This window comes from Rhincodon typus, chromosome 22, assembly GCF_021869965.1.
Source record: "Rhincodon typus isolate 14 chromosome 22, sRhiTyp1.1, whole genome shotgun sequence".
Taxonomy (NCBI): Eukaryota; Metazoa; Chordata; class Chondrichthyes; order Orectolobiformes; family Rhincodontidae; genus Rhincodon; species Rhincodon typus.
Genome location: NC_063353.1, coordinates 3,639,695 through 3,664,825, shown reverse-complemented (window position 1 = coordinate 3,664,825; position 25,131 = coordinate 3,639,695). Strand labels below are relative to the sequence as shown.

The window sequence follows — 25,131 nt, the reverse complement described above, 5'->3', positions numbered from 1 at the left end:
TAAAGCTTTGATTGTGTGTTGTTTATGGTTATGAATGTGAATGAATAATTTCTAGGAATACAACTTGCCTCAGTCTCAGGTCCTGCAATATGTGCACGGTTGACTGTTCTATCTCTTCTCCACCTTTAATAATCTGTTCATCTTTGGGTGAGCTAGATTCAGGGTTGGACTCTTGTGGTCAATTCACCAAAACTGGTATCCTGTTAAGAAGTTAATAACCTGAAGTAAAGAGAGTTTCTCCCAAGTCTTTACACTCTCTTCCTCAGAATTATGTTTCATTTATGGGATGTGGGCATCACTGACAAGATCAGCATTTTTGCCCATTTCTAACTGAGTGGTTTTCAGAGGCAATTAATAGTCAATTGCAATGCGGTTGTGGGCCTGGAGTCACATGTAAGTCAGACCAACTAAGGATGGCAGATTTCCTTCCCTACAGGTTATTAGTGAATCAGATGGATTTTTGCAGCAATGAGATTAGCTTTTAATTCGAGAGTTTTCAAAACAGAATTCAAATTTCACCAACTGCCATGTTAAGATTCAAACCCATGTCTGCAGGAGATTAAGAAACCTATAAAATTCTAACGGGATTAGACAGGGTAAACACAGGAAGGATGTTCCTGATGACTAAGGAATCCAGAACCAGGGGTCCCAATCTCAGAATATGGGGTGGACCATTTAGGACTGAGATGAGGAGAAATTTCTTCACCCAGAGAGTGGGAAGCCTGTGGTATTCTCTGCCACAGAAAGTGGTTGAGGCCAAAACATTGAATGTTTTAAAGAAGGAGTTAGATATAGTTCTTAGGTCTTAGAGGATCAAAGAGTATGGGAAGAAAGTGGAAACAAGGGACCGAGTTGGATGATCAGCACTGATTGTATTGAATGGTGGAGCAGGCTCAAAAGGCCAAATTGCCTACTCTAGTTCCTATTTTCTGATTCTATAAGGCAGACGGAATAAGAGAAAATTCGATTGGACTATAAACATCAGCAGATGCCTGCAGACTGACCCAATTCCCATATCGTATATCTCATTTGCTCTAACAAAGTTTTACACCTTGTTCCAGTAACCTTCTGAATGTGGTCAACGTCAGAAGTCACACGACACCAGGTTATAGTCCAACAGGTTTTATTTGAAATCATAAGCTTTCGGAGCATGGCCCCTTGTCTGGTGAAGAGTTACCTGACATAGGGGCTACGCTCCGAAAGCTTGTGATTTCAAATAAACCTGTTGGACTATAACCTGGTGTTGCGTGACTTCTGACTTTGACCATCCCAGTCCAACACCAGCACCTCCACATCATGGCTACCTTCTGAATGTGGTAGAGTCTCATTTGGTTAATTACTTGCAATTAATTGATGAGCCTGCAAGGGATTTGATGTCACGGTATCAAATGCAGAGGGTGACGAGGAAAGTATTCGCTGTGCGTTAGCTGTACCTGGCTGAACCAGAAGGTTCATGGGTTCAAAGTCTAATCCAGGGGCACAAGCAAATAATTGAGGCTGACACAGCAGTGCTACACTGTTGTTAGTGCTATCAGACACACTGTACTGAAGCTTTCAGGTGGGTACAAAATATCCTATAGCACAACTTGGGGAGTAATTCAGTTCTCCCCGGGATCCTAGCCAATGTTTATTCCTTGTCCAACATAATTGAAAAATAGATTATTTGGTCATTTTTCACGCTGAATTTTGTAGGTGCTTATTGATTTCCCCTTGATTCCTACATTATAAGACCAACTGCACTTCACAAGTACTTCAGTGGCTGTGAAGGATTTTGGAACATCCTGAGGTCGTGAAAGATGCTGTAGAAGTTTCCTTTTCTAAGAAGTCATGATTACTAAAACTCTGTTCTTCAATAAGGAACCAGTTGTTACAACTGTAACACCAAACCATGTGTACATATCTGGGGGAGCCACGGTCAACATCACTGGGACTGGTCTAGATGTTGGAATGAGTGCTAAGATTCACATCAAAGGAATAAGTGAATCTGTTACAGCCAAGTAAGTGCAAATTTGGAGCAAGATAAGAATAATTAGATTTTGTTTTGTTTGTATTGGCTAAAATGGTAATTCTTTGACTTTACGCAGCAACATGAAAGAAAGCAGAACCCCTTTGGCCAAGATGTTGACCCACCAATGAGGTCATGACTAATCTGTGACCTAGACTGGCCTTTGTCTTATATCCCTTAATAACTTTGGCTAACAACAATCTATCAATACCCAGGTTTAACATTAACACTTGATCAAGCAATAATAGCCTTTTGATGAAGCAAGTTCCAAACTTCTATTTTATAAGACAGATAGTACAGCAAAGGGCTAATTGACATTTAAAGTAAACCCTACCCATCAGTATGTAAAAGACTGCTTCTGGTAGGAGCTAACGTATATGTCAATGTTAACCAATGTTGCAGTATCAGTTGCCAGTGCTAAGCTCAATGTAGCTAACAATAATGTGTGCTTACTCCAGTCTGAAGTCTTGCAAGAGACTATCATGTAACTTGTGTACAATGTAATTTACTAATAAGTACTCTGTAATAAACTTTTTCTGTTTATTAATACTGTATATTAATTTGCTGAAAATTAAGTGTGGATATCCATCAGCACTTGGTGTCAGTAAATTAGACTAATGCCAAGAAGAATGATTGGTGGCAGTGCATCTGCTCGAGGTATCTCAGATGATTCAGGGGCTCATAGCACCAGGGACCCAAATTCGATTCCAGTCTTGGGTGACTGTCTGTATGAAGTTTGCACATTCTGCCCATGGCTGTGGGGGTTTCTGCTGGATCCTGCAGTTTCCTCCCACAGTCCAAAGATGTTCAAGTTAGGTGGATTGGCCATACTAAATTGCCCACAGTGTCCAGGGATGTGCAGGCTAGGTGAGTTAGCCATGGGAAGTGCAGGACTACAGCGATGGAGTGGGTCTGGTTGGGATGCTCTTCAGAGGGTCGGTGTGCGCTCAATGGGCTGAATGGCCTGCTTCCACATGTTAGGGATTCTATTATTTCAATGAACATGACCACAATATATGTCATGCTGACAGAGAACAGATTTTGCCATATATACCAACTTTTATTTCCTTAATTTCAGTCCGGAAAGGTTTGGCTTTAGTTTTTGGACAACTTGAGTGAACCACGCTCAATCCACATTAGCCTTGTTTATAGAGGAAGAGTGCTTATTAATATAGATTAACAGTCATTATGGCTCTGACCATGATCTGTGAGTGTTCAAGGAATTTCTCTCCTGTAGCAGAGATACCTGATCATAAAAACAATCACAAAAAAATGTTTTAACAGTAAACAGTGATTATTAATTATTATTGTTCTACAATATATTTTTTAACCCACATCTAGCAACTGCACCATTAGCAGCAACACCTCAGTAAGATGCGTATTGCCAGAGTCAGCCCGTGGTAAAAAGACACTGTGTTTGTTGTATGATTCTGAAAAAAGCTGTATGGCAAACAGAACTGCTGTACTGCAGTACGTCAGACACATCTCTATTACAAAGGTGCACCCAGCAGTTTCCTGGATCAGGTAGGTTTCCTGATTGTGGTGGGAGGAAGACGAATTGCGTGTTTAGGTTGTTTTGAATCTTATTCCAGGCAATTTTGCATATGTACCTCATGTCTTTCCCCAAGGTTCTGCCCCAACTTCCAAACTATTTGGACCTTGAAATTCAATTAATATTTCAATAAACTTGTCTGGTAGACAAAGAGCAAACCTGCTCCAGGTCAAAGTTGTGTCCATGAGGCCAATCTTTGTATGGTACATGGGACATTCCTTGTTCCAGTCTTATGCAAGTCCCTCCCACAATGCTTTCTCTGGTACAATGATGGCATCATCGGTGCTGCATCCCTCTCTCATTCTGAACTGGAAAAATGTATCAATTTTGCTTCCAGTTTCCATCCTGCCCTCACCTTCACTCAGTCCATCTCCAAATCCTCCCTTCCCTTCCTTGACATCTCTGTTTCCATTTCTGGGGATAGGCTGTCTACCAATATCCAATACAAACCCACCTACTCCATAGATACCTTGATTATGCATCCTCACATCCTGCTTTCTGTAAGGACTCCATCCCATTCTCACCGTTTCTTCATCTCTGTAACAGCTCTTCTGATGATGCCACCATCCCTCAGAAATGTCCACTTTTTCTTCACAGCTGAAAATTCCCTGCTAGTGGAGTTGACAGGGTCCTTAGGCATGTCCAACCCATCTCCCGCTCTCTGTTCTCACCCCTTCCCTTCCCTCCCAGGACAATGATAGGGTCCATCTGGTCCTCACTTACCACCCCACCAGCCTCCACATCTAAAGGATTGTAAGGTGCCATTTCCGTCACCTTCAGCAGGATGCCATGACCAAACACATATTCCTCTCCCCTCCTTTGTTAACATTCCACAGGAACCATTCCCTTCAGGATACCTTGGTCCACTCCTCCTCTACTCCTAACATCTCTTCACACTCCCATGGCATTTTCCCTTGCAAATGCAGAAGGTATAACACCTGCCCGTTTACATCTTCCTTCCTCACTATGCAAGGTCACAAACACATCTTCCAGGAGAAGCTGTGATTTACCTGCACTTCACTCATTCTAATCTGTTGCATTCGCTGCTCACAATGTCGTCTCCTCTACACTGGGGAGACGAAACGTAGACTGGGTGACCGCTTTGCAGAACTCGCTGCATTCTGTCTGCAAAAATGACCCTGAGCTTCCAGTTGCATGCCATTTCAACACACCACCCTGTTCCTTGGACAACATCTCTGTTTCAAGCCTGCTGCAGTCCTCCAGCAAAGCTCAGCGCAAGCTTGAAAAACAATATCTCATTTTCCACTTGGAGACCTTGCAGCCTCTAGGACTCATCAATGAGTTCAATAACTTTAGAGCCTGCTACCATTCTTCCATGTTTTTTATCCACCCCCATACCTGGTCCTGTTGTGACATAAGTTGCTTTCAGCACAGACTAGTCATTCTTACCTCCCGTTAGCTCTTATAAACACTTATTCAGGTTTTCTTCTGTCCTGGCCTGTTGTCTATAATCTTTTCGTTTACCTATCCCTTTCATATTTCTCTGTCCCTCTAGGCTCCATCTGTACCTATCCGCTCATCTCTCCCCTTCCTCTTCAACATTCCCCCCCCAACAAACAAACCTTGCTGGTAGCATAAGTATGACATTTTTCTGTTTGCGAACCATTCTGGTAAAGAGTCACTGGACTCAATACGTTAACTCTGCTTTCAGCCCACAGATGCTGCTGGACCTGCTGAGTTTTGCCGACAATTTCTGTTTTTATTTTAGAACATGGAACAGTGTACTCCCCATGGTTAGCTAGAATCAAACAGTATCAGGCACAACAAATCTGCAAATACCAGCAGTTGTGACTGCTACCTCGAAAGGGAGGCCAGAGGATGTGGATAGGCTTCTAAATGAATGCTTTGTGTCAGTGTTTATTGGTGAGAGGGATGATATGAGTATAGAAAACAGGGAGAGGGTCTCTGATTACAGAAATCAGCACAGACCATGAGGAGGTTTTGAGTCGACTAGCAGGCTTAAAAGAAGTCATTTCTCCAGGGCCAGATGAAATATATCCTAGGCTGTTGAGTGAGGCAAGGGAGGAAATAGCATGGACACTTGCAAAAATTTTCAGCCATCGTGGTACCATTACTCAAGATGGGAACAAGGGATAAACCAGGAAGCTGTAGTAGTCAATAAACTATTGGAAGCAGTTCTGAGGAACTATATTAAACTGCATTTGGAGAGGCAGGAATTAATCAAGAACAGTCAGCATGATTTTGTTAAGGGATGGTCATGTCTGACCAGTTTGATTGAATTTTTCAAAGAGATGAATATGTGTATAGATTAGGGAAATCTATTTGATGTAATTTATTTTGATTTCAGCAAGGCTTTTTTTATTCATTCACATGATGAGGGATGTTGCTGGCTAGGCAGCATTTATTGCCCATCCCTAATTGCCCAGAGGGCAGTTAAGAGTCAACCACATTGCTGTGTATCTGGAGTCACATGTAGGCCAGACCAAGTAAGGATGACAGTTTCCTTCCCTAATGAATACTAGTGAACCAGATGGGTTTTTCCAACAATCTACAATGGATACACAGTCATCATTAGATTCTTAAGTTCAGATATTTATTGAATTCAAATTCTACCATTTGCCACGGCAGGATTTGAACCCGGAACCCTAGAGCGTTATCTGGGTCTCTGGATTAACAGTCCAGCAATAATGCCACTAGGCTATCACTTCCCCCATCACCTTTTTATAAGGTGCTACATGGCAGACTGAGAGCAAAAGTAGGAGCCCATGGGATCCAAAGAAATTTGGCTGATTGGATCCACAATGGGCTGATGGGCAGGAAGCAGAAGGTGACCGGAGGTCTGTGTCCAGCGGGGTCACACAGGGGTCAGTGTTGGGACCCTTGCTGTTTGTGGTTTATAGAAATGATTTGCAGATGGTGGAAAAATTAGAGGGTTGGTAACTAGTAAGGAGGATTGCCTCAGATTACAAGAAGATATAGATGGGCAGGCCAGATGGGCTGATCAGTGGCAAATGAAATCCAATTTGGCTAAATGTGAGATGATGCACTTGGGCAGGACAAACAAAGCAAGGGAATACATGATGAATGGTAGGATCCTGGGAAGCTCTGAGGATCAGAGGGACCTTGGTGTTCATGTAATCACGTCCTCCCTACAGGTAACAGGGCAGGTAGATAAAGTGTTTAAGAAAGTATATGGGATACTTGCTTTTACTAGCCAGTGCACAGAGTTTAAGAGCAGGAGGTCATGCTGGAATTGCATAAAAAATTGGTTAGGCCACAGCTAGAGTATTGTGTGCAGTTCTGGAATCTACATCGTAGGAGGGATGTGGTAGCATTAGAGAGGGTGCAGAGGAGATTTACCAGGATGTTGTCTGGGCTGGAGAGTTTCAGTTATGAAGAGAGATTGGACAGACTGGGATTGTTTTCCTTAGAGTAGAAGAGACCAAGAGGGGTCATGATTGAGATGTATAAAATTATGAGGAGCATAGATAGGGTAGACAGGAAGAAACTCTTCCCCTTGATGAGGGATCAATGACTGGGGAGGGGGACATAGATTTAAGGCAAGGGGCAGAAGATTCAGAGGGAATGTGAGAAAATATATTTTGACCCAGAAAGTGGTGGGAAACTGGAACAAATGCTGCCTTCATAACTTTAATGAGGCTGATACATTTTTGTGCCAACATCAGCCTGTTTGCCATCTGATATTAGTGAACCATCCTCAATTGTTGCTGCTGCATACTTTTTTAAACTGCTGCTTCTCAATAAACCATCACTTACAAATGTCCAACTGTTCATATTTATGTAAACTCTGCCACAGATTCCCAAAATCCAGCAGCAGCAGCACCTGCAAGTTCCCCTCCGAGTCACTCACCATCCTGATTTGGAAGTATATCACCGTTCCTTCACTGTCGCTGGGTCAAAATCCTGGAACTGCCTTCTCAATGACATTGTGTCCCTACACTAAATGCACTATGATGTTTCAGGAAGGTAGCTCACCATTATTTTCTCAAGTGCAGTTAGGGGTAGAGATATGAATAAATCAGAGTGATCCAATTATTTCAAAGGTATATTTAAAATTTTTCAAATAAATTCTTGAGTGGATGAAGTAAAAATAAATTTCAATCCAGAAGTAACTAAATAACCTCTAAACATATGCCTTTTGGATAAATCAATAGACACACAACAGCTTCATTGTAAATCAACTCTGCACAGTTTCTTTGAAAATGGCAAATCAAAAATGGTGGCTCAGCAGTCAGCACTGCTGCCTCACAGAGCCAGGGACCTAGGTTCGATTCCTGCCTTGGGTGACTGACTATGAGGAATTTGCATGTTCTCCTGTGTCTGAGTGGGTTTCCTCCCACAGTCCAAAGATGCGCAGGTTAGGTAGACTGGCTATGCTAAATTGCCCCTGTAGTGTGCAGGTTAGGTGGATTAGTCATGGTAAATGTGGGATTACAGGGGCTGGGGTGGAATACTCTTTTGAGTGTCAGTGCAGCCTCAATGGGTTGAATTGTAAGGGCAAAAAGCATCACAAGAAGGGAGATCCCACTGTCAAATCACAGGTCCTACACAGCAGGATCCCACTGTCAAAGCTTAAACCCTAAATAGAAGTGTAGAGTAAAGGGTTAACTGTTGAGCATGTACACTGGAAGTTATTTGATTGATAATGTCATGATCACGTGATGTTGACCAGACAGTACAGTTAAAATCCGTTTAGGAAGGGTTACTTTGAAAAGCCCTCAGACTCTAAAACAGCATCTTCTTATAGACTGGTACACCCAAACACCCTCTAATTAAAACACAACAAGAACAGGGCAGGGGCCCTATAACCATATTGTCTGCTGACATTTATAATGTATTGACATCTCCGGTTTGCTTTTTCCAGTGGAGGCCGAGCACTTACTGTAAGTGGGATTAATTTAGACGTGGTTGAATGGATGCAGACTTCATTAACTAGAAACTCCAAGGATCCAGGCGTGAGTTCATTTGATTTTCAGTAACTACAGCTTTCCTCGGTTAATCACAAATAAAGTACAGTGAAATCACATTGAGTCAAATTTGGATAACTTGAAATTCCAGTTCCGTTGACTGTCAAACATTCCCAGTCACAAAATAGCAAATCCAATGGAATGATGTTACCAGGCTTGGAGGGTTTGAGTTATAGGGAGAGGCTGAATAGACTGGGACTATTTTCCCTGGAACATTGGAGGCTGAGGGGTGACCTTGTAGAAGTTTATAAAATCATGAGGGACGTGGGTAGAGTGAACAGTCAAGGTCTTTTCCCCCAGTATAGGGGAGTCCAAAACCAGAGGGCATAGGTTTAAGGTGAGAGGGGAAAGATTTAAAATGAATCTAAGGGGGAAGTTTTTCATGCAGAGGGTGATACGTGTAAGGAATGAGCTGCCAGAGGAAGTGGTGAAGGCTGGTACAATTGTAAAATTTAAAAGGCATGTTGATGGGTACATGAATAGATTGGGTTTAGAGGGATATGGGCCAAATGCTGACAAATGGGACTAGATTTATTTAGGATATGTGGTTGACATGGACAAGTTGGACCAAAGGGTCTGTTTCTGTGCTGTACATCTCTATTACTCTATGATGCCCATGATGAATGGAAATTCTGAATTAGCTGACTCCAGATTAGCTTAAACCTGTCACATGGTTGCACAACCAGCTGGACCAGAGTAAGGCCACATAAGGGTCGAGGGGCCCCGGACAAAAAAAAAACCTATTTGACACTCAAATCTCCCTGTGGAGAAATGGAAATCCGGTGACCGTGTCTAAAGTTTAAAGGTGTTGTCTATTGGATAAAAAGTGATATTGATGCACCAAAGTGGGAGATTCTACCATTGGGTTTGTTAACCATTCTGAAACACAAGGCCAAACAGGCACATTTATTGGCAACCAAAATGGAAATTGCTGGAAAATCCCAGCAAGTTTGGTAGCATCTTGGGAGAGAAATCAGAGTTAATGTTTCGGGTCCAGTGACTCTTCCTCAGAACTGATGGCAGCGAGGAAATATCGGCTTTTAGGCAGAAGATAAGGTGATAGAGAGGCTAAGCAGTAAACGATAGGTGGAGATAGAGCCCAAAGAGAGACAAGGACAGTTGGACAGACAAGAGATTGGATAACAATCAGGTTAGGAGGGTGAATAGCTGTTAATGGGGATTGTTAATGTCTAACAATCGGTTGTGTGTAATAGCAGATGATGTGATAACAAAGCCTGGTGCGTGCGGGTTGGGGTAAGGACATGGGAAAGCTCAAGCCATAAAGTTGAACTTGATATTGAATCCAGAGGGCTGCAGGGTCCCCAAGTGGAAAAAGAGGCGCTGTTCTTCCAGCTTGTGCCATGGCAAATTGTGTGCCGTGGGAACCTTCAAAACTTCGCTGAGCACAAATTTTTGGGGCCCCTTGGATTTGACTCATGGTGACTTCACTGTATTTAGTTGCAACGGAACTGATTCACCTTTACATCAATAGCAAAAGCACAAGTTAATCTTTTACATTATTTATTCTGTACCAATCTTCTCTGTTTGTGAGACAGAAATGTTCACATCATAATTCGATCTGGGTCTGTCAGTCACCATCTGCTAAGAGCAGGGGAATCCTGGGTAAGCAGCCCATGTTATTCAATATGTTCGGATTAAAGCAGCAAGAGATCAATATGATGTACCAAGAGGACCCTGAATTCTACAATTTCACAACGGCTCGTGATGACCAAAAAATCGTGATAACTGTAGTGGTAAAAATGATTTAACTTCCTCACTTATTAAGTCCTTCTTCAGGTCTCGTTTGCTTTAAGGCTGTCTCTAACTTTGCTGTCTTATTTATTTTAAGAAAAAGAAAGATAATTTAAAACTTGACAAGAGCGAACTGAAGATTTCTGTTCTGAAGAGCAAGGGAGGCCGAACAGAATGTAACATTACAGAAGTGACGGAAGATAGAATAAAATGTGAACAGATTACATCCGACTCTTCGATATCCAAAGTGGAAGTAAGTTCAAGGGGGTGGGTATGACCAGATCGTTTCACAAATCACTGGCGGCCCTGAGCTGGAGTGGTATGTCCAATTCTGGCCACCGTCCTTTGGAAAGACTATCAGGACCTTAGAAAGACCTCAAAAGATTTACTGAAACAGTACAGGGATGAGGCACTTCAGTCTTATGGGAGAGGCTGAGATTGTTAACCTTCAAGAAGAGGAGGTTTGATAGACCAGTTCAAGTTTGGTGAACAGAATTGTAGGGAAAGATTGTTACCATATAGCAGGACACCCAGCAAAGGCCCCAGAAGAGGGATGAGTTTTTGTTATCCAGTGATTGTTGTTCTTAAAATGCTCTTTCTGAACAGTTGGTCAGAAGCCCACAACACCAACTTATAGTCAGCAGATTTATTTGAAATCACAAGCTTTTAGAGCCCTGCTCCTTTGTCAGGTGAAATGGCATGTCACCTGATGAAGGGACAGCGCTCCAGAAGCTTGTGATTGCAAATAAACCTGTTGGACTATAACCTGGTGTTGTGTGATTTCTGACTTTGTCCACCCCAGTCCAACACTGGCATCTCTACATCATGAACATTTGGTGGAAGCAGATTCAATGGAAACTTTCAAAAAGAGTTTGGATAAGTGCTTATAAAGGGAAGATTTGCACAATTTTGGGAAAGGAATAGGAGAATGGGACAAATTGAATAGTTCTTTCTTTAGAGAGCTGACGCAGACTCAGCGGGTCTAATGACCTCTCTTTGTGCTGTGAGATTGCATGATTTGGCATTCTGGATGTACCTAATTCACTAATTGTATTCTTTGCAAGAGTACAGGATTTAATTTATGACAATTGTGTTTCACAATGAAAGAGTTAGAATTTGAATTGACTTGGGCTTCTCAGCCACATGACGGGAGATGTTTGGCGAAATGCAATTTACAAACTGGACTGGCTGGCTTGCCATAGTCATGTGACCTCTACCTCTACCTCAGTTGCCTTTGGGTGCTGTTTGAGAAGGCCCTTAAACACATTTCACTTTAGGCATGGTGTAGCTGAAAATGTATGGATTTCCAAAGCTGCATGAAAGCCAGCTACAAATAGAAACAACGAGGAGGAAATATGAGCAGCAGTCTGCAAATTTGAATTACTGTTTGAATTACATTTTCTACTTTCTGCTGATACGGAAATGAAAAGAGACAAGAGACAAAATTGGATTTCTTTTCCCTCCTTGGTGGCAAAATGTGTGAAATAGCTATAGAATTAATTAAACAGCCTGAGCAGAAAAGAGTAGCAATTCTGCTATCAGTGCTGGGGAAAGCCTGCTATAAGCTACACTGCAGTCTGGATCTTGCAGGTGAACAGAAAATCCAAAACACAGAGACTTCAAAGGTTTAGATGATACATTTTGAAACCTATGTTAATATAACTTATGAACAGTTTGGTACATGAATAGAGGAATAGAGGCTTAGAGGAATATGAGCCAAATGCTGGCAAACGGGTCTAGATTAATTTAGGATATCTGTTCCGCATGGATGAGTTGGACCAAAGGGTTTGTTTCCGTGCTATATGGCTCTGTGACTCTATAACAGTACTTATGAATTGGGGCAGAGGGAGACTATTGAGCAAGATTTGAATGCACAGATATATCTAGCTAAATCTTGAATTTGGACAACTAGAAGATGAACTCATCAGAATAGGATTCTCTTGGGCATAAGAGATCCTGTCATGAAAGCACATTCGCTAAGAAAGTAGAAATTTATTCTCAAGAAAACTATCCACATGGGCAGAACCTCTAAGTCAATTATCAACACGGCATGTCAGCGGGAGAAGAGACAAGGCTTTACATTTTGCTGAGATATTCCAAAGCAAACAAGAACAACATTTGAATAAGAGAAGAAATAATTGCAGAAGGGCCTGCAGAGAGACCACAACCCAGAGAAAAGGATATAAATATTGTGGAGGACATAACACGAAAGAAAACTGAACATAACCAAATCAGTGCTCGAATTACACTTTGCAACCAAGTGTTTAGCTAGTCTATAAAAATGGTTGCTGGATAAGTGTTAGCCAATGATTCCAAAGAATCATTCTAAACCATGCAACAAGTTGGTGTCATCAGATCTGAAGATCCTTTATTTATTAACAGAATAGGGCATCACTGGCCAGGCAGCATTTATTGCCCATCCCCAATTGTCCAGAGAGCAGTTCAAATTCAACCACATTGCTGTGGGTCTGGAGTCACTCATAGGCCAGACCAGGTAAGGATGGCAGTTTCCTTCCCTAAAGGGCATCAGTGAACCAGATGGGATTTTCTGACAATCAACAGTGAATTCACAGTCATCGTTGGACTCTTAATTCCAGATATTTTATTGGAATCCCCATTATCTGCCATGATGGGATTTGAACCTGGGTCCCCAGAGTGCTATCTGGGTCTCTGGCTTAATATTCCAGCAATAATACCACTTGGCCATCACCTCCCCTGTGATAAGTGTTTTGTTAGAATGAGGAATGATAAAGCTGAGAGCCCAATGGAATGAGAAGAATAAAGATCTGGAGTTCCAGATCTAGCCATTAAACAAAATCCAATGATCTCAAGTGAAGCAAGTCTAATGCTCAGTAATAGTGATGGCTCAGTAGTAGTGATGTACCTACTGTGCTACGAGATCTCTTCGTCTTTAACCATTGGCAAATAACTGATTGCCTCTCTTCACCTGTCCTGAAGATGTGCAGCTAACCAACAGGATATAAATGAGGCCCCAGAGTTAATAGTAACCCAGAGAGGCACCCTGCTCACCAAGTTACAATTCTGCACCATACTGACGCCTACAGATAAGTCACGTCCTATTCCAGGACTCCAGAATAAAACTTGCTCCATTCCAAGCTTTGGGAATGTTTCCTCCATTATTCTGTACGGTCTTGGAAGTCATATCTAGTCATAGAACATTCACCGGAAATATTGAAGAGTAACTGCTCTGGTAAAATCGTAATTATTTCATCACAGTGACACATCTGACTTCACATCTATTTACATAATTCAGTTTAATTTGTTGGAATGTGGTAGAATACACCCCAAATGTGTTAAAATTGTGTTTTCTTATTAGGTGAAAGTTGGTGGTTATGAGAAAATTTTAACAAGCCGACCTCCCAGCAACAAGTCCATTTTTGTTATGCTGATTGTGATACCTATTATGCTGCTGCTTTTCATTCTTGGTGAGTATTTAATGCATATTTTGTTAAAATTTCAAAGCATCTCTACAAAACAACTAATCAGTCTTGGTTCTGCTCCCAAAATGTATTTTTCTTTTGTCTTTTATCTTCCTATAAATTGTTTGTCTTGCTCTGCTACCTGACTAAAGGCACGATGGATATGGAGAGGGAGAGGACGGGATTGAGGGAGGGTTGCATAGACAGATATCTGGGATGGAGGGAAGATCAGTGAATGTAAAGAGAAATGGAATGGTGTAGAAAATGGATCAGTGGATGAAGTGAGAGGTAAATACAGAGAGAGAGAGTTGGATGGCTAGATGAAAGAAAGATGGATAGATTGGTATTGGATAGATGAATAGAAAAATCTAATAATTGCAGCATATGGAATATAAGTGCCGAATATCAGTATCTTGTGAAAATTAAAGCCTGAAGAAATTATTATTTATGGGATGTTACTTATTGAATTTGTTCTGCTCATAAAGTGGCGAAGGATAAATTATTCTTTTATGGTTCCGCGGATGTTTATTGATTTGTCAGAATGTTTCTGATGTCATTCTTCCATTGTGGTTTGATGATTTTGAAGTCATCTTTTCAGCTTCTTCACCTATGCATGCTCTCACTCCTAAGCCTTTGCAACAAAGGTCTACAACATTTACCCCCGCCCCCAACTTGAGTCTTTCTTTAGATTCCACCCCACCTCCTGCACTGTCCTCTCTCATGTGCTCTTGATCATATGACCCATTCCTCTCTCCACTAGGATCTTTCAAACAAACTGTTGAATACTTAGCTTCCTAACTCATTTCCTGATTTTGCTCACGATTCCCGTTTCCTCACTTCTGGTCCCCCAGACCTTCAAATGTGCTGTCATCTTCTTCTCCTCAACAAACCTATCCTTCATCCTTCTGTAGCTTAAAACCACCAGCTCATCTTCCTTGCTCTGTCTCCCTAAGGAGTCAGCCATTACTCAGTTGGTAACATGATAATCTGCAAGATGTTTTGGTGGAAAGATCAAGGCCCCATTGGTCTCCCTCAATATACATAAAAGATCCCCTAGTTTTGTTATGAAGAAGAATGTGGAGTTCTTCCCTGTGTCTTGCCCAATATTCATACTTCAATCACTGTCACACAAACGTCTTCTCTGCTCGTTATTGCTTTGCTTTTGTGGAAACTTGCTGTGTGCAAATTGGTTGCCATGTTTTCTACAACACAGTAGTGACTACTGTTCAAGAAGTACATCACTGGTTGTAAAGCACATTTAGACTTCCAGTGGTTATGGAAGGTGCCATTTAAATGTAAGTTATTCTTTGTTTGAAGATCCCAGAAATGTTACAGAGTCAAAGGTGGCCATTTAGCCCTTCATGCTCAGGCTATTCAGTGAGCGTCATGACTTTGTGCCACTCTCCTACCTTTTTTCCCATATCCTCGCATGTTGTTCATCATCCAATGCCCTCTTGAATGCCCCAATTGAAATTGCCTCTACCACAATTCCAGGCAGTACATTCCCTACATTAACTACTCACTGTGTGAAAAAGCTTTTTCTCATATCACTGTTATTATGTTTGCAAATCACATGAAATCTGTGCCCTCTCACTCATAGAAGGATCAAGAATGAGGACAGCTTCTCCGTATCTACTCTATCCGGACCTGTTGAGTTTGGAAGCATCTATCAGATCTCCTCTTAGCTGCCTTCTGTTCAAGGAGAACAGTCCATGCAACGTCTTCAATCTGTCCTCATCACTGAAGTCTCTCATCTCTAAGACCAGTTTATAAACACTTTCTGCACTCTCTCAAAAATGTTCATGTCCTTTGTATAGTGTGGCACCCAGGACAGTATACAATTCTCCAGTTGAGGTCGAACAAATGTCTTCTTAAGGTTCAGCATCATCTTATTCTGTGCTCCTATTAATAAAGCCCAGGACACTGTATGCTTTATTAACTGCTGTCTCCACCTGTCCTGCCATTTTCAATAATCTGTGGGCATAAACACTCAGGTCCCTCTGCTCCTGCACGCCCCTTAAGTATTGTAACCACTATTTTATTTTTGCTGCCAAAGTTCTTCCTATCAAAATGTATCACCTCACATTTTTCCACATCGAACTTCATCAAATAACTGTCTGTCTACTCTAGCAACTTCTTTTGTCTATGCCCTTCTGGAGTTTTATACTGTCCTCCTTACAGTTTACAATGCTTCCAAGTTTCCTATCATCTACAAACTTTGAAATTGCCCCTGGAACACTCAGATCTAGGTTATTGATATATCTCTTCAATTTAATTTGATTTATCATTGTCACATGTACCTTGGTGCAGTGAAAATTTTTGTTTTGCGTGCAATACAAGCGGATCATACCATACAAAGTGCATTAGGGTAGTAGAACAGAGCGAGGAATACAATGTTACGGCTGCAGAGAAGGTGCACAGAGAGCGAGATCAACATCAGATTTAAAAATCGGGAAAAGCAATAGCCCAGTGCTTCTCCTGGGGTACCACAATACAAACCTTCCTCCGGCCTGAAAATTATTCATTGACCACCACCTTTTTGTTTCCTTACACTTGATCAATTTGTCACTGTCCCCTTTGTTCCATGTGCTTTAACTTTCATTTACAAGTCTGTTGTGTGATACAAATGCCTTCTGGAAGTCCATGTATGCTGTAACACTGAGGTAAATGAGGAAACATTTCCTCACTCAAAGGGTAGAATTCCATATATGTGTGGAATTCTCTACCACAGTTGGCAGTGAAGACTAAGTCACTGAATATATTCAAGAAAGAGATGGATAAATTTCTATATTTTAAAGCCTTCAAGGGATTTGGAGAGAAAATGGGGAAATGGTGTTGAGATAGAGGATCAGCCATGGTCCTATTAAATGGTACAGGATTATCAGGCAATGGCCCATTCCTGCTCCTGGTTTCTATGTTTCTATGTAACAGCATTAACCACATCGAGCCTTTGTTACCTCTCCAAAAATCTCTAGCATATTAGTCAATGCTTGATTTCTCCTTTAGGAATCCATGCTGGCTGTTTCTTGATTAACGTTTTTCCATCATTATATCCTGAATACTTGTTTCTAGAAGTTACCCCACCCCACTGAAGTTAAACTGACTGGTCTGTAATCACGGGACTTGTGTTTGCAATACTTTTACAACAAGGGTGTAATTTCTGATCTCCAGTCCTCTGGCACCACCACTGAGTTTGGGGAAGATGATAGATTGTGGCCAGTGCTCCTGCAATTTTCACTCTCACTTCCTACGATATCCTTCAATGCATCTCAACCAGTCCCTGTGCCTTGTCAACTTTAAGCACCAGCAGTCTATCCAACATTTTCTCCTTATCAATTTTGAACCCTTCTCAAGAGTCATAGTGTCATACAGCACATTGGCCCATCGAGTCTATGCTGACCTGTCTATCCCAACAATTCCACTTTCCACCACTAGATCCATAGCATTGAATTTATGGCATTTCAAGTGGTCATCTGAATACTTTTTAAAGGTTATGAGTTTTGTCACCTCAACTACTCTCCCAGATAGTGCATTCCAGACTCCCATCACCGTCTGGATGAAATTTTGTTTTCTCAAATCCCCTCCAAACCTTCTGCCTTTCACTTTAAAATTATGTCTCCCTTGTTATTGACCCTTCAACTGAGGGGAACAGCTGCTTTCTATCCACCCAGTTCACGGCCCTCATTATCTTTTACATCTCTATCAGGTCCACTTTCAGCCTTCTCTGCTCTGAAGAAAACAACTCAAGCCTATCCAGGCTCTCTTCATGATCAAACTGCTCTGTCCTAGGCGTCATCCTGGTGAATCCCCTTTGCACCCCTTCCTCAGCAGTCACATCCTTCCAATAGTGAGGTGACCAGAACTGCACAGAGTATTCTGGCTGTGGCCTAACCAAAGTCCTTTACAGCTCCAAGATAACCTCCCTGCCCTTATAATCTATGCCATGACTGGTAAACGCAAGCATTCTGAATGCCTTTTTAGCAGCCTATTAATCTGACCTGCCACCTTCAGGGATCTGTGGACAAGTATCCCAAGATCCCTCTGATATTCCTAGCGTCCTGTTGTTCATTCAGTACTCCCATGTCTGGTCAGTTTTTCCAGACTACATCACCTCACCGTGGCACGGTGGCTCAGTGATTAGCACTGCAGCCTCACAGTGCGAGGGACCTGGGTTCAATTCGAACCCTCAGGCGACTGTCTGTGTGGAGTTTGCACATTCTCCCCGTGTCTGTGCGAGTTTCCTCCAGGTGCTCCGGTTTCCTCCCACAGTCCAAAGATGTGCAGGTTAGGTGGATTGGCCATACTAAATTGCCCATAGTGTTCAGGGTTGTGTGGATTATAGGGGGATGGGTCTGGGTGGGATGCTCCAAGGATTGGTGTGGACTTGTTGGGCTGAAGGGCCAGTTTCCACACTGTCAGGATTCTATGAGCTCACATCTTTCCAGGGTTAATTTCCATCTACCGCTGATCTGCCCATCTGACCAACCTATCTACATCTCCTTCAACTACCCGGCCAATCTTCATGTCATCTACAAACTTACTCATCAACCCCATTAGAGTTCCTCCTCTGTCAACATGGCCTGGGTAGCAGTTCCTTCTTTGGCAAAGACAGATGTTAACATTTTCATTTAACTCCTCAGCCGTGACTGTTGCCTTTTAGGAAATCCCCTTTTTAGTCCCTAATCAGCCTAATTCTTCATTTTGTCATTTGTTTTTAGGAGACTTTGGTATTTTCCCCCTTTATATTGATCCTCAGTCTATTCATAATCCATGTTTGCTTCTCTAATATGTTTTCTCACTTCCCCATTGAACTCCCTTGAGTGTGTTGCTAATTTAAGCTGCTCTTCCCCTCCGTTTTACTCTTTGAATCCCTCCAGTCAGGGTTTTCATGTACTGTTTGACCCTAAGCTGAGTGTGTGATGCCATAGCCATACCTCCACTCAGACTGCTGCCTTCCACCTTGACGAGGACCCTCACTCAGCTCAGCTGCTGTGTGACCATGCCTGAGTTACCTCGCTTGACCAGCTTCCCATCATCCACTTGACACAAACGTGTGCTCATCCTAAACCCTGATGCCTGTATCTAAACTTGCGTCAAATTCTACTCAACTGCCACCACTGTGATCATTGGCTTTCACTGACATCCTATCTCACACCTCACAATTTTAAAATTCTCATCTCAAATTCCAGCCCCTCCATGACCTTCCCCCTCTCGACCTCAGTCATTTCCTGCAGCTGCATAATCCTGTGAGATTCCTGTGCTCCTCCCTTTCCAGTCTCTTGCATATTCCATTTTGAATCACTCCTCTCATGGATATTGCACTTTCAGTTGTTCAGGCTCTAAGCTCTAGAGTTTCCACCTTAAGCCTGTTTGCCTTCCCACATCTCTCCATCTTTTAAAACCTACTTAAAACCTGCCTCTTGGTCAAGCTTTTGGTTACCTTCCCTCCCTAGGTCCCTCACTATACCTCCCCAGATGTTGCCCAACTCCCCAGAGCCTGTGCACTGTCGACAAAGCTCAAGTCAGGACAAACTCTCCACTTGTCTGGATGTATGTGTCTCCAGCGAAACTCAATGCAATTCAAAACAAATGGATTGGTTTTATTGGTACCCCAGCCACAACCTTCAATAGTCACTCTTTCCATCACTAACATACAGAAGGCAACTTGGGGTGGCACGGTGGCCTAGTGGTTAGCACTGATGCCGCCCAGGGCCAGGGACCCGTGTTCAATCCCTCCCTCGGGCAACTGTCTGTGTGGCGTTTGCACATTCTCCCCGTGTCTCTGTGGGTTTCCTCCGGGTGTTCCGATTTCCTCCCACAGTCCAAAGATGTGTGATTAGGTGGGTTAGCCATGCTAAATTGTCCATGGTGTCCAGGGAGGTTTAGGTTAGGTGGATTAGCAGGAAATGCAGTGTTACTGGGATAGGGCAGGGATGTGGATCTGGATGGGATTCTCTTTGGAGGGTTGGTGTGTATTTGATGGGCCAAATGGCCTGCTTCCACACTGTAAGGATTCTATGATCCCATATGTACCATCTACATGATACATTGCAGTAGCTCACTAAGGCTCCTCTGACAGCACCAGAGGTGCCCCCTCTATCACCTCGAAGGACAACAGCAGCAGATTCAGTGGAACATCTACAAGTTTCCCTCTAAGTCACTCACCCTCCTGACATGAAAATATACCTCTGTTCCTTCAGTGTTACTGGGAACTTTCAGCCTTAACAACACTGTCAGTGTAGCTACATCCCAAGAACGGTACAAGTTCAAGACAGCACCTCAACACCATTTTAAAATTTAATTCCAAAAAAAAATTCTACTTTCTCCAGATCAATTAGGAATGGGCAACAAATGCTGGCCAGGCAGTGACACCACATTCTGTGAAAGGTTTTTACAACATAAGCTGCCTGTTGTATATCTTTGACACTCACCATTTTTTCTTGCTGAATAACTAGACTATGGGTCTAAGAATCCCAACTGCTTGCTACAGTTCGATCGATATTATTGGATTTATTTGTCAGAATCGCTCCTGCATAATTAATCTTTTCTGATGTGGAATCTCCTGTTTCTATTTGGTTGATGATTGACGGAGCTTTGTGTGTCTTCAGGTTATTTTTGGGCAACGAAGCGGAAAGCTAAACAGTTCTCTAAGAGTCTAAACATTCAAATGGAGCTTCTGGAAAGTCAGTTCCGAAATCAAATTCGTGAAGGTAACTTATTGCAATTGTTGAACTTTGACAGTTTTGATATTATAATGAGCATGAGGCAGCCTGTGGTACAAATTGCTTTGGAGGACTCCCATCAGATCCATTGCCATTTCGGGATTTGAAAGGAAACTTTCACCCCAACATTTGCAAGGATGGGATCATTCCAAACTCTCCCGTAAGTCTCTCACATTTCTGCCTGGAAGTGCAGAGAGGGGGCACTTACACTGGACCTGTAAATCTGGCCCAAGAAAAGATCCCCACAAGGTTGGATTTTCATTACTGGATGGCAGGATCCTTGGGAAACAAGCTGGGCATCCTGGGATGACAGTGGGAGCTGCTGGCTGCAAATGTGGGCTGGGTACAAGGCCTGCCACCCTGCGTAGGCACTGAACTGCAGCCCAATGGAAAAATAATGGTACCAAAACCTTCCGTCCAGCCTTCACCTCTCACATCCTGTCACCATGCGCCATCTTTGCCATCTCACACATGCCCCTCTTCTGACCCCCAGGTGTCATCTGATACCCCCGTGCCAACCTATGACCCTGTCCAACCGCCCTGGTCCTTTGTAGCCCCTGTGGTAAATTCTGCCCCTGTGCCCATCACCCTTACCCTTTCTATCCCATGCCAAATTAGTGCTAACCCAAATCCCACCCCCACCCAGCATCCTTTGCCCTCTGCCCTCCATGCCCTCCATACTCATCATATTGACTGTAGGCAAACTCAGGAGCATTGTTGACATAGTGTGTCCATGGATTGTATCCCTATTTAAACAACATTCTTATTGACTAAAAAGAAACTAAGAATACAAATGTTTATTTTCATAAGAGATTAGTTGAAGGAGTTTGAAAGTTGTTTGACATTTTTGACAGTTCTTTGATAGCTTTGAAGATTCTTTAATGGCTTTGACAACTGCAATGGGTTTGTGGACTTTTCAGGCACATTCCCTGCCTGCATTTCACAATCACAGAGGGTACCTGACACCCTTATCCCCAGGATACCTGAATGCCCTCCCCTCTGCCCCACTCACCCCCTCACCCACCAAGGGTACCTGAACTGAGCCACCCTGAGGTGTCTGAGGATACCCAATGTACAAGGGTATCTCACCTCTCTAAAGAGTAACCTGCCTGTCCAAATGGATTCAGGGATGAGATTCCCAGTTTTTTGTGATTTCCACATCTTATGCTGTAATGGAGAGAGTTTCCATCATGTAAAGTCTGGGATTTGGGGTCAGTTTCTGTTCCTGAATTTCACACTCTTCATATGTTTGGACAAACCCTCATGGGATGTTTTGAAGTAGAATTAAAGTCCTTTGAGAAATATGCAACCCCGTCATCCTGCATCAATACATAAGAGCAGCCTACAAGATTATGTTTATAAATATGTTCAGTAGCCATTTTGAAATATGTAGGCCAAAGAAGGGGACCATTTCTCAGATATTGCTGAGACCACAAAGATCCTGATTTTGCAGTGGGGTGGAGGGTGAATGCAGTTTGCAGTGTAATATTGGAGAAAAGATTAGTAAGTAAAATCAGAGTGAAGGGTTGTTGAGTTAAAGAGTAATATTAATTGGGGAATTGCAATTGACTTGTGAATGAAGTGATTGATTGGCAAACATCCAGCACTGACTATACTGAAGTTTACAATGCCGAGTCAGTTTAATTTTCTTTTATAAGGTTTTGTTGAACTTCAGACTGAGGGATCAGATGTGCACTTAGTCGATGATTATGGCAGTATCCCTTTCCTGGATTACAAACATTTTGCTGCCCGAACATTCTTTCCTGAGGTAACCATTTTAACTTTATCTTTTTCAACTCATTGCATAACTGAATGACGATTCATTTTATTTTGGTTTCGAGTCATCCCAGTATATCTGTCTCTTAAAATCCTGGGTTTTCACACTTTGTCCTTTTTATAAATTCCCTCACAGGGCAGCGTAGAGTATGTGCCCAACTTTGTCAGAGATCCAATCGTCGATGCACCTCAGGTTTGTTTTTGTATCAGTATTCATTGCATTCTGGAACTTTCTGGTTTTAATTACCGTTGACAATATCTGTACACAATGGGGAATGGTGAGTAATGGAGATGCTGTCTGTCCAACCCCACTGAAGCCAAAATGCAATCATTCTTCCTGGTTTAATAATTGTCTATTGTGAGAGCCTTATTTTATCAAAGTGATCGTCATGCATTGAATATGTTTTCATTCTTCATTGGCTGAGCAAACGTTTATTGCCTGTTTATAGTTTCCCCGCTAAGCTATCTTCTTCAACCACTTTACAGATTATCTCCCATATTTTCAATTGTGGGTACGTTCTATAGAGTCATGCAGCATTGAAACAGACCCTTCGGTCCAACTCGTCCATGCCGATCAGATATCCCAAATTAATTTGGTCCCATTCGCCAGCACTTGGTCCGTATCCCTGTAAACCCTTCCTATTCAATTCCCATCCAGATGCCTTTTAAATGTTGTAATTGTACCAGCCTCCACCACTTCCTCTGGCAGCTCATTCCATACACGCACCATCCTCTGTGTGAAAAAGTTGTCCCTTGGGTCCCTTTTAAATCTTTCCCCGCTCACCTTAAACCTATGCCCTCTAGTTTTGGACTCCCCCACCCTGGGGAAAAGACCTAGTCTATTTACCCTATCCATGCCCCTCATGATTTTATAAACCTCTATAAGGTCACCTGTCAGTCTCCGACGCTCAAAGGAAAATAGCCCCCAGCCTATGCAGCCTCTCTCTATAGCTCAAACCCCTCAATCCTGGCAACATCTTTGCAAATATTTTCTGAACCTTTTCAAGTTTAACAACATTTTCCTGTAGCAGGGAGACCAGAATTGAATGCAGTATTCCAAAGGTGGCCGAACCAATGTCCTGTGCAGCTGCAACATGACCCTCCCAACTCCTATACTCAATGCACTGACCAAAAAAGGCAAGCCAAATGCCTTCTTCACTATCCTGTCTGCCTGTGACTCCACTTTCAAGGAACTATGAACCTCCACTCCAAGGTCTCTTTGTTGGGCAACACTCCCAGGACCCTACCATTAAGTGTATAAGCCCAATACTATGTGTGCTGCTGCACTCCTTCGGGTGTAGAGGCAACCACACAGCGCTGTTAGGAGGGGATTTCAGGACTTTGATTCAGCAGAGTCCAATATGTCTAGTGCCCTCATCTTTCCAGCTTGTGGAAGCCACAGGCTTGCAAAGATACTGTCTAAGGATCCAAAGTCAATCACTGCATTGCATATTGTCGATGACACACACTGCTGCCATTGCATTTCATAGAATCATAGAATCCCACCAGTGTAGGTAGAAGCCATTTAGCCCATCAAATCTGCACCGACCCTCCGAAGAGTATCCAACCCTAACCCCATAACCCTGCATTTCCAATTGCTAATCCACCTAGGCTACATATCCCTGGACACTATGGGCCATTTAGCATGGCCAATCCACCTAATCTGCACATCGTTGGACAGTGGGAGGAAACCAGAGCACCCAGAGGGTGCCCCCACACAGAGAAAATGTGTAGATTCCACGCAGACACAGGAAGAACGTGTAAACTCACCTGAGGGTGGAATTGAACTTGGCGCTGTGAGACAGCAGTGCTAACCACTGAGCCACTGTGCTGCCCCTTAATTGTTTGACAGAATCATTAATCCTCACTGAGTTTCTGCCTTGTTTGTCCACGGTAAGTTTCACACAGCTCAAGAAACCCATGCATTGCTTCTTAAAGCTGACACTGGGACAAATATACAATTAATTGCCTATTAGTATGTTCAAATATCACATCTGCTGGGGGTTTCCTGTTCACACCTTGTTAAAGGTGAAAATTAACAAAGCCATGTCAGGTTTCCCATAAATCAGCAAAGTTTTATTCTTACAGATTTAGTGTCCTGCCACACTGTTCCACCCTACCTCCCAAACCAAATCTGTGTATTGAAAGCTATTTCTGTGTTAATACTGAAACTGGCTGATGTATCATCCTAGGATGAATGCACAGTGATACTCCTACATCTAAAGAGATTTTGTATGTTTCTCGTAACTGTTTCATTTGAAGCAGGCACCTGGACAAGACAACTTGGATGAAGGATTCAACGCATTGTACAGCTTCCTGAATAATGAACAGTTTTTGGTGACTGTAATACATAATCTCGAACAGCAAAAAGACTTCTCCATTAAAGACCGGTTAGTTTTAAGCATCATCTCTGTTGGTTGATAGAACTAGGCCTTCTGTAGTTCCTCAATGTTTGGCTTGATCCCATCAGATATACTGAAACTGATACTGCTATCTTACTGTGAGAATAGTTAACTAGAGTGGAACAGAGCTTTTCATATCAGAACAAATGCAGTCAATAATCACCTACTTTCCATGCAATCACGTTTTTATATTCATATGGAACTTTGGGAGGAAGGAGTTACCAGGACTAGTTAATTTGCTGTGTAGGTAGATGTGGAAATAATGTGTGGATCCTTGGAATGACTGTACAATGCTGACTTCCATGAGTACACACAATAACAATGACTTGCATTGATGTAGGATGAAATAGAATTGATGATTATCAAAACCTCTGGTCTTTAAATACATTTTTAATCCACTGAAGAGAGAGGGGCATTGCTGAAGCTTTTCATCGTGCATTCACTAGGAGAAGCTCAGGAATGCCAGATTTCAAACCATCATGACAATTTCTATGAAAACATGTGTTTGGGTA

The 25,131-nt window shown here is 42.5% G+C and overlaps 1 protein-coding gene across 2 annotated transcripts in view; it reads left to right on the top strand.

Moving 5' to 3' along the window:
- The window catches only part of plxnc1 (plexin C1), a 115,569-nt gene that overhangs the window by 57,941 nt on the left and 32,497 nt on the right, over positions 1-25,131 (top strand). The window contains exons 13-22 of one of the 2 annotated variants that reach the window (XM_048610423.1): positions 1,858-1,997; positions 3,347-3,529; positions 8,425-8,515; positions 10,084-10,281; positions 10,377-10,532; positions 13,617-13,725; positions 20,328-20,429; positions 22,100-22,209; positions 22,354-22,410; positions 24,483-24,607. In XM_048610423.1, the coding sequence (XP_048466380.1) occupies positions 1,858-1,997; positions 3,347-3,529; positions 8,425-8,515; positions 10,084-10,281; positions 10,377-10,532; positions 13,617-13,725; positions 20,328-20,429; positions 22,100-22,209; positions 22,354-22,410; positions 24,483-24,607 (1,271 nt within the window). Of the gene's footprint in view, positions 1-1,857; positions 1,998-3,346; positions 3,530-8,424; positions 8,516-10,083; positions 10,282-10,376; positions 10,533-13,616; positions 13,726-20,327; positions 20,430-22,099; positions 22,210-22,353; positions 22,411-24,479; positions 24,608-25,131 lie in introns of both variants that reach the window. The other variant, XM_020515381.2, reaches the window with a different exon arrangement.